The sequence below is a fragment of the Porites lutea genome, chromosome 10, assembly GCF_958299795.1.
Source record: "Porites lutea chromosome 10, jaPorLute2.1, whole genome shotgun sequence".
Taxonomy (NCBI): domain Eukaryota; kingdom Metazoa; phylum Cnidaria; class Anthozoa; order Scleractinia; family Poritidae; genus Porites; species Porites lutea.
In genome coordinates this window covers 2187792-2204664 of record NC_133210.1, presented here as the reverse complement: position 1 = coordinate 2204664, position 16873 = coordinate 2187792, and the positions used below count along the sequence as shown (strand labels likewise).

General features: G+C 40.3%; 3 protein-coding genes across 3 annotated transcripts; all 3 read right to left on the bottom strand.

Annotated features, from left to right (window-relative positions):
- Positions 1-227: 227 nt before the first annotated feature.
- On the bottom strand, positions 228-671 carry LOC140950866 (uncharacterized). Its single transcript, XM_073400087.1, has one exon. The coding sequence runs from the start codon at positions 669-671 to the stop codon at positions 228-230; it is 444 nt and encodes a 147-aa protein (XP_073256188.1).
- Positions 672-11662: 10991 nt separating this feature from the next.
- Positions 11663-12355, bottom strand: LOC140950865 (BTB and MATH domain-containing protein 15-like). The gene has a single exon (XM_073400086.1). It carries the CDS (start codon positions 12353-12355, stop codon positions 11663-11665), a length of 693 nt encoding a protein of 230 aa, XP_073256187.1.
- A 737-nt stretch (positions 12356-13092) lies between these two features.
- On the bottom strand, positions 13093-16323 carry LOC140950141 (tubulin beta chain). Its single transcript, XM_073399326.1, has 6 exons — positions 16160-16323; positions 15942-16050; positions 15712-15822; positions 14570-15027; positions 13705-14199; positions 13093-13256 (listed from the first exon to the last, which is right to left on the bottom strand). Exons 1-6 carry the CDS (start codon positions 16214-16216, stop codon positions 13143-13145), a joined length of 1344 nt encoding a protein of 447 aa, XP_073255427.1. The 5' UTR covers positions 16217-16323; the 3' UTR covers positions 13093-13142.
- Between the last annotated feature and the right edge of the window lie 550 nt (positions 16324-16873).

Here is a 16873-nt window from a genome sequence, read left to right as displayed (position 1 = left end):
GTTTCCCAAATAGATAATTGATAATAAGGCGGAATAGGCAAAGGAATATCATTAAACACAGCTTTATGGAAAATTTGTAGACGGTGGGATTTTCTTCTCTCGCTTAGTAAACCCAAAGATAGGGATTTCTTCAATTTGGACACGCTGGTGTTATAACTATAATCATGTTTAAGAAATCTCACTGCACGACTTTGGATAGCTTCTAGTTTCTCCACTTGATTCTGTCTCTAAGGATCCCATACTGCAGTCGCATACTCTTGATGTGGCCTGACAAGTGATACATATGCTGCTCGTTTGATTTCTTCAGAGCAGGTATACAATTTCCTTTTCACAAATGCAAGTGAAGAGTTCCCCTTTTCAGCAATCTTGTCCACATGAGAGTTCCACCGCAGATCGCTGGACAGCAAAACACCTAAATAAGGATGTTGCTGGACAGCTACCAGGGTTTGGTTGTAAAGGGTGTAGTCTTTAACTACTGGGGATCTACTACGGAAAACAGACATTTTGTAGCATTTGGAGGGATTGAACAGCATCTGCCATCTATCAGCCCATAGGCCTAGTTTGTCTAGGTCACGCTGTAAAGCCAAGGTGTCGTCATTATGAGTGATTTTATGATACAATAAAGCATCATCAGCAAACAATCTTAGTGTACATACTAGATCGTCTTGCATACCGGTGATGAATAACAAAAACATTTATGGCCCTAGTACTGTGCTTTGAGGTACCCCTGACGTCACATCTACAGATTTTGAACACATGCCATCGATTATGACACTCTGTAATCTACTAGTGAGCCAAGATTTAATCCAAGTAAGGGTACTTCCCTGAACGCCATAAAACTGCAATTTGCTAATGAGGCGTTGATGGGGTGCTTTATCAAAAGCTTTACTGAAATCTAACATGATCATATCCATTTGATCTCCATGATCTAAGTTCATGGCCAGGTCTTCAACAGTCAGTATCAACTGAGATTCACATGAATTATTTTTCCGAAATCCAAGTTGGTTCGCAAATAAGATGACATTGTCCTCAAGATGGTGCATAATGTTCCTATAAAAGATATGTTCCATGATTTTACATAACACAGCAGTAAGGGAGACAGGTCTATAATTACAGGGATCATTTTGCTCGGTATGGAGGAAAGATCCTCTTTAGTGAATATCTGTCGAAAACGGTTGCTTAAAACTTCAGCTTTACTTGTACTGTCAGTCAACACCTTACCATTACCATTTAATGGAGGAATGCCAATTTGATCTTGTTTTTTAGATTTGATATAGGACCAAAATTTCTTTGGTTTCTCCTTCAAGGTACAATCAAGAGAATTTGTTATATATTGGTCTTGTCTCCTCACAATATTAGTGTGTAACATCTGTTACAATGCCAGGAAAATTAATTATTTTACCCGTAAGGGACAATTTATTAAGTCACGGAATTTCAGTATAAGTCAGGGAAAACTTAACTCTTTCAAAGAAGTCAGAGGGAGATGACATATTTCTGCATACTCACCGAGGGGGGACATTGGGGAGTACCCAATACCGCAACACCGTAAGAAAAAATGGCAAATACCGAAATACCGCTTCGAAAATCGTCTAAATACCGATACCGCATATTTTAATCACATTCATAATCGGTTCTGCATACTTATGGGTGCTTCCATCTAGCGCGTTTAATTATCTCAGGCATTTATGCACCAGATGTCCATGTTTTTTTAATATTTTGGTAGTTGGCAAATTTTTGGCAAATTTTCACTGAAAAGAACCTTTTGGTAGGTCGACCCAACAGCTAACTAACTCCAATAAAAATAACTCTTGAAAGCGCGAAAAAACAAAAACAAAAAACAAACCAACCAAAACCCTTTCCACGCACGTCTAGTGCGAGTTTGGATGAGTCTATAGTCTAGTATGTCAGTATCTCAGGGGTCAACTATCTCGACTGTCTCCCCAGTGGGGAAGAGCGTTGCGTGACGACACTAAAAACGGCTAAGTAGCAGACTGGCACACGTACACAGATCGAAAAGCCTGGTAAGGTAACTTGAGGTGACTCATTGTCATTGGATGCAACAACAATCACATTGTATATTATCGACAATTAACTGTCACAAAATGACCCACAATGGTTTAATCATTTACCGTTATGTCTCAAGACTTCTAAATATTAACTTTTATTGACCTTTATGTCCTGCTGTGTTTTGTTTTGCGTATTGTATCGAAAAGAAAGCGCAACCGTAATACCGTGAACAATCTTATTTCACCGAATACCGTCAGCCAAAATGATGTAAAACCGCATACCGCAGAGCTAGATGATACCGCAATACCGCACGTTAAAATTAATAGTACCGAAATACCGTATGAAAAAAAGCCCAATACCGCAATACCGTAAACCCCCATGTCCCCCTCTCACCGAAGTTAAACATATTTCATCAGAAGGATATTGTTTGCAGGAATTACACGACAAGCAGATATAGCGTTTGCTATAAGATCAATCTATTCTGTGCTTTATATTTACGATAAATTCATGCAATAAATGGGTGGCGAGGATGGCGGTGATGGGAGTTGGGGCATTTACTTTTTGTACCGGACACAGATGATATGTAAAACAAAAGAACAACAGCCTTGAAACAATACCAAGCAGATTTTCCCTGAACAGAAAACAAAGAAGTCTTTTGCTCTAGGTCATCTGTGTCGAGTACACGAACTTTGAGTGGAATTTTGGGGCGCGATCCATTCAACCAAAATTCCAACCGGTCCGACCGGGAAAAGAGGACCACCTCAAAAGGTGGACCCGTTTTTTCGAAACTTTTCCGGTTGGACCGAACCGATCCATTGAGTTTTGGACCGAAATTTCCGGTAAGTTTGGTTGAATGGATCGCGCCCTTGGAACCCATTAATATCTGGACAAATTGTCAATTCATTTGGTCAGGGAAAGTGTACATTTGACTGTCAGTCTGGCAATTTCAAAACTATTCCTTTGGCAACCATGTATCAACAAGGTCACGCATGTTGAGAATTGAGAAACTGATCAACTTCAACATGACCTGCATGTGGACATTTCATACAAATTCACTCAATGCAAAAAAAAAAGGGTCTCCAGATTTTAGATTTCCAGAGGTTGGCATCTCTGGATTATGTACTACAACAAGTGCAAACACTCTCATTGCTGTAGTTCACTTAACAATAAATATTTTTCGTCAATTACCAGCATTTACTTCTTATTTTCACTGCTCTAGTAATGACACACTCCATATGTAATCATCATTGCACTTATTATTAAAGATGGCACGAGTTAGCTCCATATTCTCTCTTTTGTGCAGTTATTCACTATCACACCCATTTTCTTTTGACTATAATTACACATGTAGGAGGGTCACATGGGGTAAACACGGGACCTATGAAACATTGCCTACCCTTCCTTAACATCACCAGCCCCCCCCCCCCCCCCCCCCTTAAAGCCCCAGAAAAATCCGTTTTAACGACAGAGCACTGGGTTTAGATTTACTCCAACCAAAAGGAGATTACGTACATCTCTCATTCCAATATTAGAGCCACTGTTGAAACTTGAAACCTGCCCTCCGAAACTACACAATTTACTCCAGTTCTCTCGCCCCGTCCATCCCTGACATATAATGCCCCCCCCCCCCCGAGCTTCGCGAGTTTCTGCGATACACGTACTTCTAGTATAAACACTTAATTGGGTTCAAAGTTCAGTTTTTATCGATCGCATTCGTTCTTCGTGTCATGTAGCGTTACATGCACAGTTATTTGACGCGGTTAAGGTCAAATATCAAAAATCGAAATAAACTACAACTGATGCAAATTATTTCAAATGTCATGCTTTACTCGCAGCACTTCACTTTCCACTGGAAACTACTAGTTAAAATAATAGTCGCAAGGGGGAGGGACGGTGAGGAAATTTTATAAAGCTTAACTGGAAATGACTTGGCATAAGCAAAAGTGTGACTTAGAAATTCTGAACACAGATTTATATGCAGGGTGTTTATTGCCAAAATTCAATTCTAAATTTTATGTTTCATTTCTAAATTTTAGCTTCCACCAAATTCTCAGGTTACCTAATTTTAATATGCTCTTTCAACTTGTGCTAACAAAATTTTTCAAAAGCAAACTGTTTTCGAGTTTACCGAAAGTCGATCACGTGATGACAGTCCTCCAAAGCGCCTATCAGTTATCGAAGCGGGAACGTCGTTTCACCCTCCGCCCTCGCCTGGTGCAAGGTTCGGGTGGGACCTCCTCCCTTCGAAAACTGCTAGTATTCACCTCCTCTTTCTTCTCTTCTTTTACTTTTCTTTTTTTCATGCCCTTTTCCTTGCATTCCTCCTTTCCCTTCTTTTCTTCCTTCTGTTCTTTTACCTCCTCTTCTTTCCTCTTTTCTTCCTCTTCTCCCTTTTCTCCCTCTTCTTCTTTTCCTTCCTCTTCCTCCTTTTCTTTCGCTTCTTCCTTTTCTTCCTCTTCTTTTTCTTCTTCCACTTCTTCCTCTCCTCCCTCCACTTCCTCTTTCAAGTATTTTTTCTGTTTCGCTTTCTCTGCGATAATAGCGACAGCAATGAGTTTTCACATGGAAACCATTTTAAAAAGAATCCAAGGCAAGACGACGTAGAAAGCTATTCTACGCCAACTTTTTCTGCTTTTGTCACATTCAGCGGTAGTTTTTGAAAATGCAACTAACCAACTATTAAATTGAAAGCTGCCCTCCGCAATACACATATCATTATTACTTTACTCAAATGTTTTTTAATCTATTTTATTTTCCGCTAAGAGTGGATCTTTTGTCCTGCAATTCCAAACACAAAAACGAATAGAAAGCTCAAACAATCTTTTTTGATTATTTTTCTGAAAATAAAAATGTACGATCGTTATTGCATCCAAAAATGCTACATTTCGTGTAAGCGGTATGCTCCTGATGAAATTTGATATGATACATTTCTTCTCATTTACTCAAACAGCACCTAGGCTCGCAGCAATATATTACAATAGGTATTTTTGATCTCAAAGATAAGATTTACTTCCTTTACATTTTATTAACCCCAGCAGCCCATCATACCCCCCAAAAGCATTTCACTCAGTCCCCCGCCAAAAACAAACTTTTCTCGCTTACTTACCTCTTTTAACCAGTTTTCTAGTGTCGCAACACTTCTGGCCAATACTTTTGGCTAAAGCCTCTTTGAGACTTTGTCTTTCCCCCAATGGTATGTTGAATTTTTTAAATACATACTCTGCAATTAGAAAAATAAGAATAAGTTTGCCATGGCCACAACATGAAGCTTCGTGAACCTTCTCTTTACAAGAATGTAATTCACTTAATCCACTTGGCAACATGATGCCCGGACACAGTTGCATATGGATGGGTGAAGAAAGGAAATAGTGTTTACCTTGCAGGCCTTCCTCTCGTCCATCCCGCCTAATCCCGTCAGGGGTATTAAGGACTGGGTGAACTTCAAATAAGCGCCCCTCTTCGAATTAGCGCCCTTCCTAAGGCTTAAAATTTGGAATAAGCGCCCCCGCCCCTTCCCCGAGAAAAAAACGAGGTTGAGTACTCGGTACGATATACGAGACGTATATGGTACTCTTAATGAATGTGACATTCATAATAGTACAAAATTAATGTTGTTCAAAGTCGTACGGGTTTGCTTCTCATTTCCTCGATGGAAATATCCATGTGAGCACATTGGTGCTTCACTTTCATAGGTGCTTCGCATTGAGAACGTTTCAAGTTTCACAAAAAGTAATTTTCTATAACTTTTTTTGAATTTTTATATTTTGCAGTTTAGGTTAACTAGAAATAAACATAATGTCGTTTTGAGGCCAAAAATTGATAAGTTATGGTAACAGGACTGAGTGGAGTCCAGTTCGGTCTGTGATCAAACAAAATCGGACGACCGCGTAGGGGAGTCCGATTTGTTTAATCACGAGTATGATTATAGACCGAATTGGACGACACGAAATTCTGTCACCAATTACAACTTTACCCTGGGTACCAGAGGTTTTTCTCGGGAATTTTCGGTGTTGGCCGAAGGCCGAAGCCACGAGCGGCGAAGCGCGGGTCACTATAAAGACTTGACAGAAACCGGAAACCGCTCTAGAAAAGTCTCTGGCACCCAGGGTATCATAACTTTAATAAAATTTTTAATATATAAGGTTCTATTTTAAATCAAAACACAAGAAATTCCAAGAATTTTTTTGCTAATACTGAAAAAAAAGCCATTCAAGCGTTAAGGCTGAAATCAGGGCAGTTGATAGCCAATCGGATTTGAGAGTTTTGTAATAGTCATGATTAATGAAATAAGCGCCCCCCTCTCGCCATAGAAAATTAAGTAAGCGCCCTGGGCTGAGTTGCTCAAAGCATGGTTAGCTCTAACCATTGGTTAAGCAGTATCAAAACCAATACGTTGTCAAGGTATTAAACGCTGGTTAACGCTAACCATGCTTCGAGCAACTGGGCCCTGGGCGCTAATGCGAGCATTTACGGTAATGTATGTAAAGAAGGTGCATGGTCTTTACGATGTCCAAGATGATAAAAAATGAAACACTGCGAAGGGCTTACACTTGACACTATGAATCAAAACATTGTGGAAACATTCTCACCATTAGGCCGAAATGACGCTCAAATTGTTTGATGTACACGAAAACCTACATAAAACCAATTGAAATACGAATGCCACACAGGATATTCAAGAGTTTGGTTTACTTGTCGTTCTATAATTTTTTGCCAAGGGACCGCTTTATTTTTAATGATGCCATTCGCTTGTTATGTTACGTGGTGTTATGAGACCAAGGCGTGACCATAAAGGTAGCTATAAAAATATTCGAGAGTGTTTGTGGTATGTGCTCACAAAAGATGGCTGCCCTCTTTTTTTTTGCTCTCACTCGTTTTCCATTGCAGGTTGTCAGGATTTCAACTTTTCACAACGAAGCTGTAATTGATGGTGTTTTGTGTCTCGCTCTATTAAACTCTTTCTCTGTTATCTCTCTTTTTTTTTTCTATTTCTGGTCCTAAATGTCTGGGTGGCCTGAGTGCGGGTGCTTGGATGCCAAATTTCACCCCAGCATACATGTAGGGGTGGACGTATATACCGATAGTTACGTGACAAGTCTCAAATTTCGAGGCGCTTGAAGAGAGATCATCATTAAGGCTTATGGGCCAGATAATTCGCCTACCGTTAATCCTCTATTTAGGGCCTGTTTACATGGAGTGGGGGACCTCGGTCTAGTGGGTTTAGTTTCTTTTGTTTTCACGCTCTGGGGGATACAAAACAAAAGAAACCTACCTTACTAAACCGGGGTCGCCCAATCCATATAAACAGGGTCTAAGTCCCCCACGGCTCATTTATTTCAAGACCATTTGAGGGGGGTGGGGTATAATAGAGACCGGGGGCTTATTTAATTTAGAAAAGACGATGGTATCAGTTCTCCATAAAGAACAAGAATACAAAGTGGAAAAGCTCAAGTTACAAGAAGGTTGGAGGTCATGCAGCCGAGGATCAGAATCAAATCCGAACTTCCAAATGGTAAATAAACCATCCTGGATCAAGTTTTACAGTCGTGATTGATTAATACAGTCTATCATTTATCAGTGATGAATAATTAGGGGAGGTGAGGGGCCTTAATAGAGAGGGGACTTATTAACTTTCTTGTCCTGAAAAGGGGAGGCGCTTATTAGAGGGAAGAGGCTTATTTGAGAGGGGGGGCTTAATAGAGGATTTACGGTACTTGTATTCCGAATATCCTCGTTCATTTTTTTTCAGCCGTCACTCGAATTACCCAGTGACTTAAAAATAATTTTGTACCAAAAGGCAACAAAAAGCCGACGGTCAATATCCCTCACTTCTGTTACGTCTAAAACCCTAGATCATGTGCCATTATATCATAGATGTATTTGGAGACACTAACACAAAATACTTACCAAATATCTCCTCTACAATTTCGGGGTCAAGATAATTGACCCCGCTTGCCTGCGACAGCGTTTCTCTCGGAAACGCTGCCGCGGCAAGCCGTACGGCCATCATGCAGGGCGTTTTTGCCCTGTTGACGTGGTTTCTGTCTTTGGGCTGTAAAACTAGCCTTCCTTTCCCTGGAAAAAAAAATCGATAACGTGTTTTAGTGACGAGGGCCTCAATTCCCTCTCGATCCCGACATGAACAGGGTTAACGACGTGGGCGGCAGGGAAATAAGCAAAACGAAAATCGATTGAAAACTATAATTCTACAAATAAAAGTTTTTTAAGTTTTTATATTAGTCTTAGCTTAGTATTGTATCCGAACGACAGCACAAGTTTGTCCATAAGTTGAGGAGCTAGAGGAAAAAAACCTCTGATTCAATGTCACTGTTTCGTTGAAAATGAATAAACGCTCATTAAGCAATCAAGAAAACGTATTGTAACTAAAGAAAGGATAACTAGGCATATTTGGCGTTAATTTGGGAGCCACTACACACAACACAACTACGCGCTGCTACGTCAGCACACCTAAACCAGCAACGCGCCACTTTCGAGAAGAGTATTTGCAGGTCACAAGACTGAACTAGAACGGTACGAGCTGAAACCTAAGCCAGCAACGCGCTACTGCGACAGCACTACGAGCTGAAAACTAAGGCCAGCACTGACGCGCAAACCTAATAAACTGAACGACCTCTCGTGCCTCGCTGGGTTGGACCGGACTATTGGCAAGTCGATATTACGAAAATCAGTAGAACGTTTTATACACAACGGAAGCAAAGATTGAAAATGATTTGAAAATTAAAAAAATTAAAAATAAATAAATTAAAAAATTATGACATATGCAGCCAGTACACAGACGTAAAGCGAAACCGAAACTGAACGAAAATCAGACTCGAGAGCGAAACTGTAACACAGACGCGTAGAACAAAACTACCCTACGGACTCGAAATAAATAAAAAATACAAACACGAGCCAGAAACGAGCTGGGAGACTAACGAACACAAACTGTAGAATACTAACCTAAGGCCATAAGCGGAGCCGCGTTAGCAGCAACAGCACGAGTTTCTGCAACATTGTTTTCTTTAGCCTGTACAGCCACGACAACAGCACTAGCCAGCTTCGGCCGGGTTTTGCCGAACCTGAGCCACAGTGGAGGAACGAGGCGCAGCGATGGCGGAGATAAGGCGACAAACATGGTGTATGCTGTCCGTTTTAACGAAAAGAGTAATAAACAGCATGAAAACAGGTCAATTTATACTAAACTCACAAATATATGCACAACGAGTGCCCCCGCGGATCCACAGATGCACTGGAATTTAAGTGCACGGGTCCCAAGGGCACAGGGAGCGCTTGCGCGTGACCGCTGTAGAAGGCCTAAGGCCTGGTTCAGACGCCGTACTTTTCATGTGCCGAACCTAACTGAATAAGTTCGACTTTGGAGCGACACTGGCGCGACATCTGCATGATTCAGACGGCGTACCATGTGTCGAACTTAACGCTTTTGCCGCACTAAACTAAAACTGCCGTACCAAATTGATTCAGACGCCGCTCTTTTGCCCTACTTAATTCGTCAGTTAGGTTCGGCACATGAGTCGAGCGGCGTCTGAACCGTGCCTAAATGTAAACATAGGCACGTTAAACGTGCATGAGCTATTTTGAATGCTTCAGTGTCACTTTACTGCTTCGGCGTAACCTTACCAGGAGTGATGAATCTACCTTTTTCGTCCTAAATGTAGATTGGGTTTTTGTGCGAAATTGGGTATTGCAGTACATAAATGAAAACGCGAAGCGCTCAGCTGAGTCGATCCTCAAGCTATATATTCACTTTCCTCTGTCTTTCCCCTGTTACAACTGGTGCAAGTTAAACAAAGTGTTAAAGTAAAATAAATATCTACCCACCAAACGTTGATTAGAAGGACAACTTTAAGGTTTCCTCGGAGTTTCTTAAGCCAAAATGTGACTCATCGAATACTGAATAGTTACGATCGTTTGATCCTCCATTGTAGGAAAAGTAACAAGAGCAGTTTTTGTTCGTATTTGGTTTTTTTAGAGCAACAGAAGAAATCATTATTGCTTAGACTGCAGAACAGTCCGTATTTTTGCGTATTCAAGTACGGGCGAGCAATCAAACAAAAGGTCTGGAACGAGGCTGAAAACAGTGAGCGAGGCTGGTGAGAGACGCTAAAAATACTGACTGTTCGTTTTGCATACGTTATATTCGTTCGAATTACCCGCTTTTTTACGGGCAATTCCCATTGGCTAAATTTCGATGCAAGCTGTCACCAAGCTGCCAAGTAATGTTTTCAACAAAGCTTTCGCTGTAAAATGACGGATGTTGATACCTGGATTTGCTCGCAAGAATTGAGATTTGTTTTAAAATCGGAGTAGAGGGAAGCTTTGGAGTTGCTGCTCAGGGGAAAGGATGTTTTCTGTGTACTACCAACAGGATTTGACAAAAAGCCTTATTTATCAGATGTTTGTTCATGCAAAGAGTTGTTCGAGTTCCGTGGCTAAAAAAGGAGGATAGGTAGGAATCACACGACTTTTACCTCATGTAAAAATGCTGCTTGGTCCAATGAATTGTTTTCTCTGTCGAGAGTAGATTTAGCCTGCGAAAACATCCGTTTCTCCTCGCTCTTCGCCGCTGGGAACGTTTGAGCGAGGAGAAACGGATGTTTTCGCAGGCTAGAGTAGATTATGCTTTGGAGGAAAACGTTTTGACGGAGCAAATGTGAATTTTGGCCCCTTATTAAATATATTTCATACTGAGAGGTCGTGACACGCATATTAAATATTGATTTTTTTCTGGTCGGCATGATTTGCCCTTTGATGCAAGAGTAGACTACGAGTAGTCCCCCATTTTTCCTCAGGGATAGTAGAGCGAGCGAAACGCGAGCGGGCGTAAAAATCACCCCACGCGAGAAAAGGCGCGTGGTCGCCTTTTCTCGCGTGGGGTGATTTTTACGCCAGCTCGCGTTTCGCTCGCTCTACTATCTCTGAGGAAAAATGGGGCGCTACTCGTAGTCTACAATATTTACAGTCTATACGTTATTCTGACAGAACTATAATTAAAATTGGGACTTGCATGGAAGTTTCTTGCTAGTTCATGGGAAACGAAAATACAAGGACAAGAAATGAAATGTTTATTCCTGTATTATGCTTCGACTGTATTGGACTGAACAGACCCATTCTAGGCAGTTTAAATAATTACCGCTTCTTTACTTAATGAATCGTTCTAGACAAGAGAGAATGATCATTCTCTCTTGTTCTAGAGCGTGGGCAACCTGAGGCCGCCCCAAGCTGCCAGATACCCGGCGACTTCACTGTGGGAACGGGTCGAAAAACGAGACTAATGGCCAGATTTGTTTTGTTTTGTTTTTTTGTTATAGTCGTTTATTTACACAACACTTGTTACGGTTACAAATTTTAAAACTAAAAGGAAATATATAACATTATTACAGATGGCCAGTTAATATTCTGAATTTTAGCTCTGACTACAAATTACAGATCATATTGATCCGTGCAAAGTGACTCAAGTTATTCAAAACCGGTGATTAAAATTAAGCAAGAACATTTGAATGAAGCAAAAAAAAAAAGACCGTACCGTTCTCCAATTAGAAACATTTCACTCAATGTGACTACGACGAAAAATAAACTTTCCTTAGCAGGAATGGAACTGGAATGTTACAAGAAATGAAAAATATGTTTCACTCTTTCAGAAAACAAAAAAACTATCTTCCAAGCGTTCGATCATTCTTTCGAGTATCCTACAGTAATTTTCTTTAGTGATAAGATCACATAATTCCACATAATCCTGCTTTAGTGCTTTCAAAGTGAAGTAGCTGGCCAAGTGTACACAAGCTGCTACAACTCTTTCTAGCTGGTACTCCTGACCAACAATTAACAAAGACAGAATTTGTTCTTTTTCGTCTTTAAACTGCTTCATTTTAAAAAATGGAAAAAGATCTTTGATGTGTAAACAACCAGCAACCACAGAATATGAAGCGTTCCAAAGAAAGTGTTCACACTTACGAAGAGCACAGTCGATTTGATATTCGTGAGCGAGTTTAAGTAAGAAGAAGCAATTGCCGTTCGTCACTGCTGGCGACTCTGCACAGGAATAAACCATCACTAAAATTTCTTTGAATTCAGCGCTCGCTTTGTTTGGAAATGAGATTTCAGTTTCCTTCCTCTCTGAGAAGTTCGAAGTAAACATTTTTTCAAAAACGGGAGACCACATTGCGAGGACCCAGCGATGAACATAAAACCTTTGTTCGTCCACCAGAAATATCACATCACTTGATCTCCATGGCTTGGTAAAATCACTTCCGTTTAAGACTCCTTCATTTTCCATTTTCTCCAGTCCTTTCTCCACAGCTTCGATTTCGTTATTTGTTTGATCCTCCATTGTAGGAAAAGTAACAAGAGCGGTTTCTGTTCGTATTTGTGTTTTTTTTAGAGCAACGGAAGAAATCATTATTGCTTAGACTGCAAAACAGTCCGTATTTTTGCGTATTCAAGTACGGGCGAGCAGTAACAGGCCCTAAGGGCGTCTAAGGCTCGCGCGCTTCGTGCGCGCAAGACTCTTTACCGATTTCTTTACTGATTTTGAGAAAAAAACCGACTGTTTTGCAGTCTAACTGAATCACCATACCTCATTCCGAAGGTAATCCGGACTGACTGGGTCTTTAGCCAAGCTGCTTTGGTAAATCCTTTAGTTTCGGTGGTTTAGTGCCAGACCATTTGACTTTTGAGGGTGATATAATAGAAAAAATATCCTGCAGACTGGAAAAAATATTCTTGCAAGGAAATACCTGACGAAAAAATTCCTAAGCTGAGAAAAATATTTTTCATTGCCTATAATGCTGGAAAAAAATCTTACTCAGTTGTATGTCTGGAAAAAAGTGCTATTACCAGAGGTTTGGAAAATTGTTTCGTTTTCCGACTGACTTTTTGTTTTTTAAGCAAAGAGGGAGAATAGAAACGAGACAAAAGAACAATAGACCCTGATACCATTGACAGCTAAATCTGATTATAAACCTAACATTTTCAGATGTTCCATTCACTTTTGTAGTTAATCAGCTGGGGTTTCGTCAATTTTTGCCAGTTTATCGACCTCAACATCCGCAAAACACACACATCAAGTTATTTTTCACAGTTTTTAATTCAGTTTTGAGTCACATCCAGTAAAATGTTTATGCTGCTTCGCCTTCCTCCTCTTCTTCTTCATCAAATTCTCCTTCCTCTTCAGCAGTGGCATCTTGATACTGTTGATACTCGGACACAAGGTCATTCATGTTGGACTCGGCCTTAAAAGCAACAAAAAAAAGAGCGTTTCACAAACACTGTAACATACAAAGAGTACATAAAAACTGCCTAAAGTAGAAAACTGAAGTGAAGGGATGGGTGTATACACGCTTCTCGTTTAGCTTTACGGCAAAACATTTTCCCGCCATCTGTTAACGTCTGCTGTTTTTAACGCCATAAGTATTTTTTTTGTCAGGTTCTGGGGTTCATAAACAAAGAAAGCGCTGAACAAAAAAGCTGACCTCGAAGACATAAGGACCACCGCTTAAAAAAGAGACAGGCGAAAGTTTTGATTCAAAATCTTCGTGCAAGTTTAAAATAGTTTTGATGCAGCTCATTGATTCGTAAAGTTTTTAAGACCACTATATTCTTCTCACAAAATATTACAACTAAGGCATGGCTGGAAAAGCTGTAAAGTGAATTTATATCCATCACGCATAAGGTACACACCTCAGTGAACTCCATCTCATCCATACCCTCCCCAGTGTACCAGTGCAAGAAAGCTTTGCGCCGAAACATAGCAGTGAACTGCTCACTGATGCGCTTGAACAGTTCCTGGATAGCGGTGCTGTTACCCACAAAGGTGGCAGACATCTTCAAGCCGCGAGGAGGGATATCGCACACTGCAGTCTTGACGTTGTTAGGGATCCATTCCACGAAGTAGGAGCTGTTCTTGTTTTGTACATTCAGCATCTGTTCGTCGACCTCTTTCATAGACATGCGGCCACGGAACATGGCAGCGACAGTCAGGTATCTGCCATGGCGAGGATCGCAAGCTGCCATCATGTTTTTGGCATCAAACATCTGCTGAGTTAACTCAGGAACTGTGAGTGCACGATACTGTTGGGAACCGCGGCTGGTCAGCGGAGCAAATCCAGGCATAAAGAAGTGAAGGCGTGGGAATGGAACCATATTCACAGCAAGTTTTCTCAAATCAGCATTGAGCTAAAACATGATGAAACAACAGGAAAAAAGTTGAAGTGATCGTAAATGTTTAGCATGATTGCATTTAATATAATAGCCTTGGCCTTCGAAAGGGTGTTCAAGCTAACTTGGAAATTGAACGTTTGCATGGACATAAAACTTGCTGACCTTTAACTTGTATATAAAACATAAAAGAGTCAAGCACACAAAAACATTAACTTGAGCTTGAATTGCAACATTTCTGACACTGTGCATAAATTCATGTTTTTGGGACGTATAAAAAAAGCAGTAATTTTACGACTATAAAGGAATTTTATTTCTGTGGTCAAATTTACCCTATTTAACTATTGTTTCTTTTTTAGAAAAAAAAGATAAAAAGTTTTTAGTAAACCTGGCCGGGAAACCGTAGACAAGTCGTTACACCGCTCATTGTGGCGGAAACAAGATGGTTTAAGTCGCCATATGTTGGTGTTGTGAGCTTCAGAGTCCGAAAGCAGATATCGTAAAGGGCCTCGTTGTCGATGCAGTACGTCTCATCCGTGTTTTCAACCAACTGATGAACCGACAGGGTGGCATTATAGGGTTCAACGACGGTGTCTGACACTTTAGGGGAAGGAACAACGCTAAACGTGTTCATAATACGGTCGGGGTATTCCTCACGGATCTTTGAAATCAAAAGAGTCCCCATTCCTGAGCCAGTGCCACCTCCGAGAGAGTGTGTAAGCTGAAATCCTTGCAAACAATCACAGCTTTCCGCTTCTTTTCGAACAACGTCAAGTACAGAATCTACGAGCTCGGCGCCTTCTGTGTAATGGCCTTTCGCCCAGTTATTACCAGCACCGCTTTGTCCTGTATTGTAAATACAAAAAAAGAAAAAGAAAACAACGAGCGATAAGCTCTGGCTTTGCTACCCCGGTTACAGGATTTCTTAGTTTGCGGAAAGGTTCACATGAGAAGCAATTCCAATGATGATCCATCTCATTTGACTTGGAGCGTGGTGATCAGTTTTACTTTCTTTCTCCTCTTCTTCACGTTTCCATTTTTCCGTTTCCACGTTTACGTTTTCATCGTGTAAAACAGGTTGAACGACACAGGAACATTACTAGGTTTTTTTATATGTCAGTTTCTTCTTTCGCAAACTACGTTAAGTATTTACGCTTTTAGCCGACATTTTCGCAAAGGTTTCAAGGAAAGTCTGGAAAAGTTTCAAATACACAGAAGTTGAATAACTTGTATAAATCAGTGTTTTTTTCTCTTAAATGTATAAACTTATTGACGTTCAGTTGCTGCTATGAGAAAAAAGTCGACAATAAGATCCAGCACACTTTAGAATCTGACAGTTCAACAGGTTGGACTTTGCACACGGACGTTTATGGGTGAGAAAATTAAGCTCATTATTTTAAAGAGGCCTGTTCGTGCGTTGTCTGATTGGTGACTTTGATATCTTGTTGACTAGTATACACATCTGTTCGAGACAAAATATTATCCAAGGCCTAAACTAACCCATATCTTCTTTAAAACTAGCTGACTTACCGAAAACAAAATTATCAGGTCTGAAAATTTGTCCGAAAGGTCCAGAGCGAACAGAGTCCATTGTTCCGGGTTCTAGGTCGACCAAAACTGCTCGCGGTACATATTTTCCTCCTAACATTGAACAAATAAACCCGAACAAACATCAGCAAACTGAAATTTTATTGCCGTGCAGAGGCATGTCAGACTGAATCAAGCTTTTTACTTTATTAAGCTTACATGTAAAGACTTACCGGTTGCTTCATTGTAGTAAACATTTATTCTTTCTAACTGGAGGTCAGAATCACCATGATAGGTACCGGTAGGATCAATTCCGTGTTCGTCCGAGATGACTTCCCAAAACTGAGGAAGAACGATGAAATGGTTGGGCAATCAGCCACGATAGCAAACGACGATTTCGCGCATCAAAATTGAAGCAAAAGTTCCAGAAATTCACTTCAACATAACTTACCTTAGCGCCAATTTGGTTTCCGCACTGACCTGCTTGTAAATGAACAATTTCACGCATTCTTTCGGCAGAAAACAGCGAAACTCTCAAGGAGAAAAACAACTACAAACCGACTTTTGAAAAATCTACTTCGAAACTGAAAAAGTAGCGCGATCTGTTGACGATAACACAGATCGTTGCTCGCGTCATAAACATCCACGTGCCCTTTCAAAAAAGTGACATCTGATTGGTCGAATTGATTTCGAGGTAAATTATTCATTAATTGCTGGAATAATTACAGGAAAAAATGAAAACGCATTATCCGTTAGTCACGCGATTTTTAATGGTGAAAAATGCGCATTTTTGCGAAATTTAAGAGCAAAATTTGAAATCGCTTTCGCTGTTATTTTGTGCAAGGTTTGTTTCAATGAATACAACTGAAGTGGGAGGCTCATTTGCCTTTATTTGATTGGTCAAGTCGAGGTTGATAATTAAATAATATATGAAAATTGTTGGCCCAACAATTTTCATATGTTATACAAGAGCTTTACGTTGAGCAGCATCCTAATAATAACAAGACCGGGACGCGACTTAATTACTTTTATGAGAGAATTCCCAAAAAAGTTCCACTGAGAGTCCTATAATTTCACTTGGTAGACACTAACTAGTTTTTGACAAGTCTGACATAATTTATGCAGGCTAAAAGGTACTCATTTTGTATATAAAAATTATTCGACG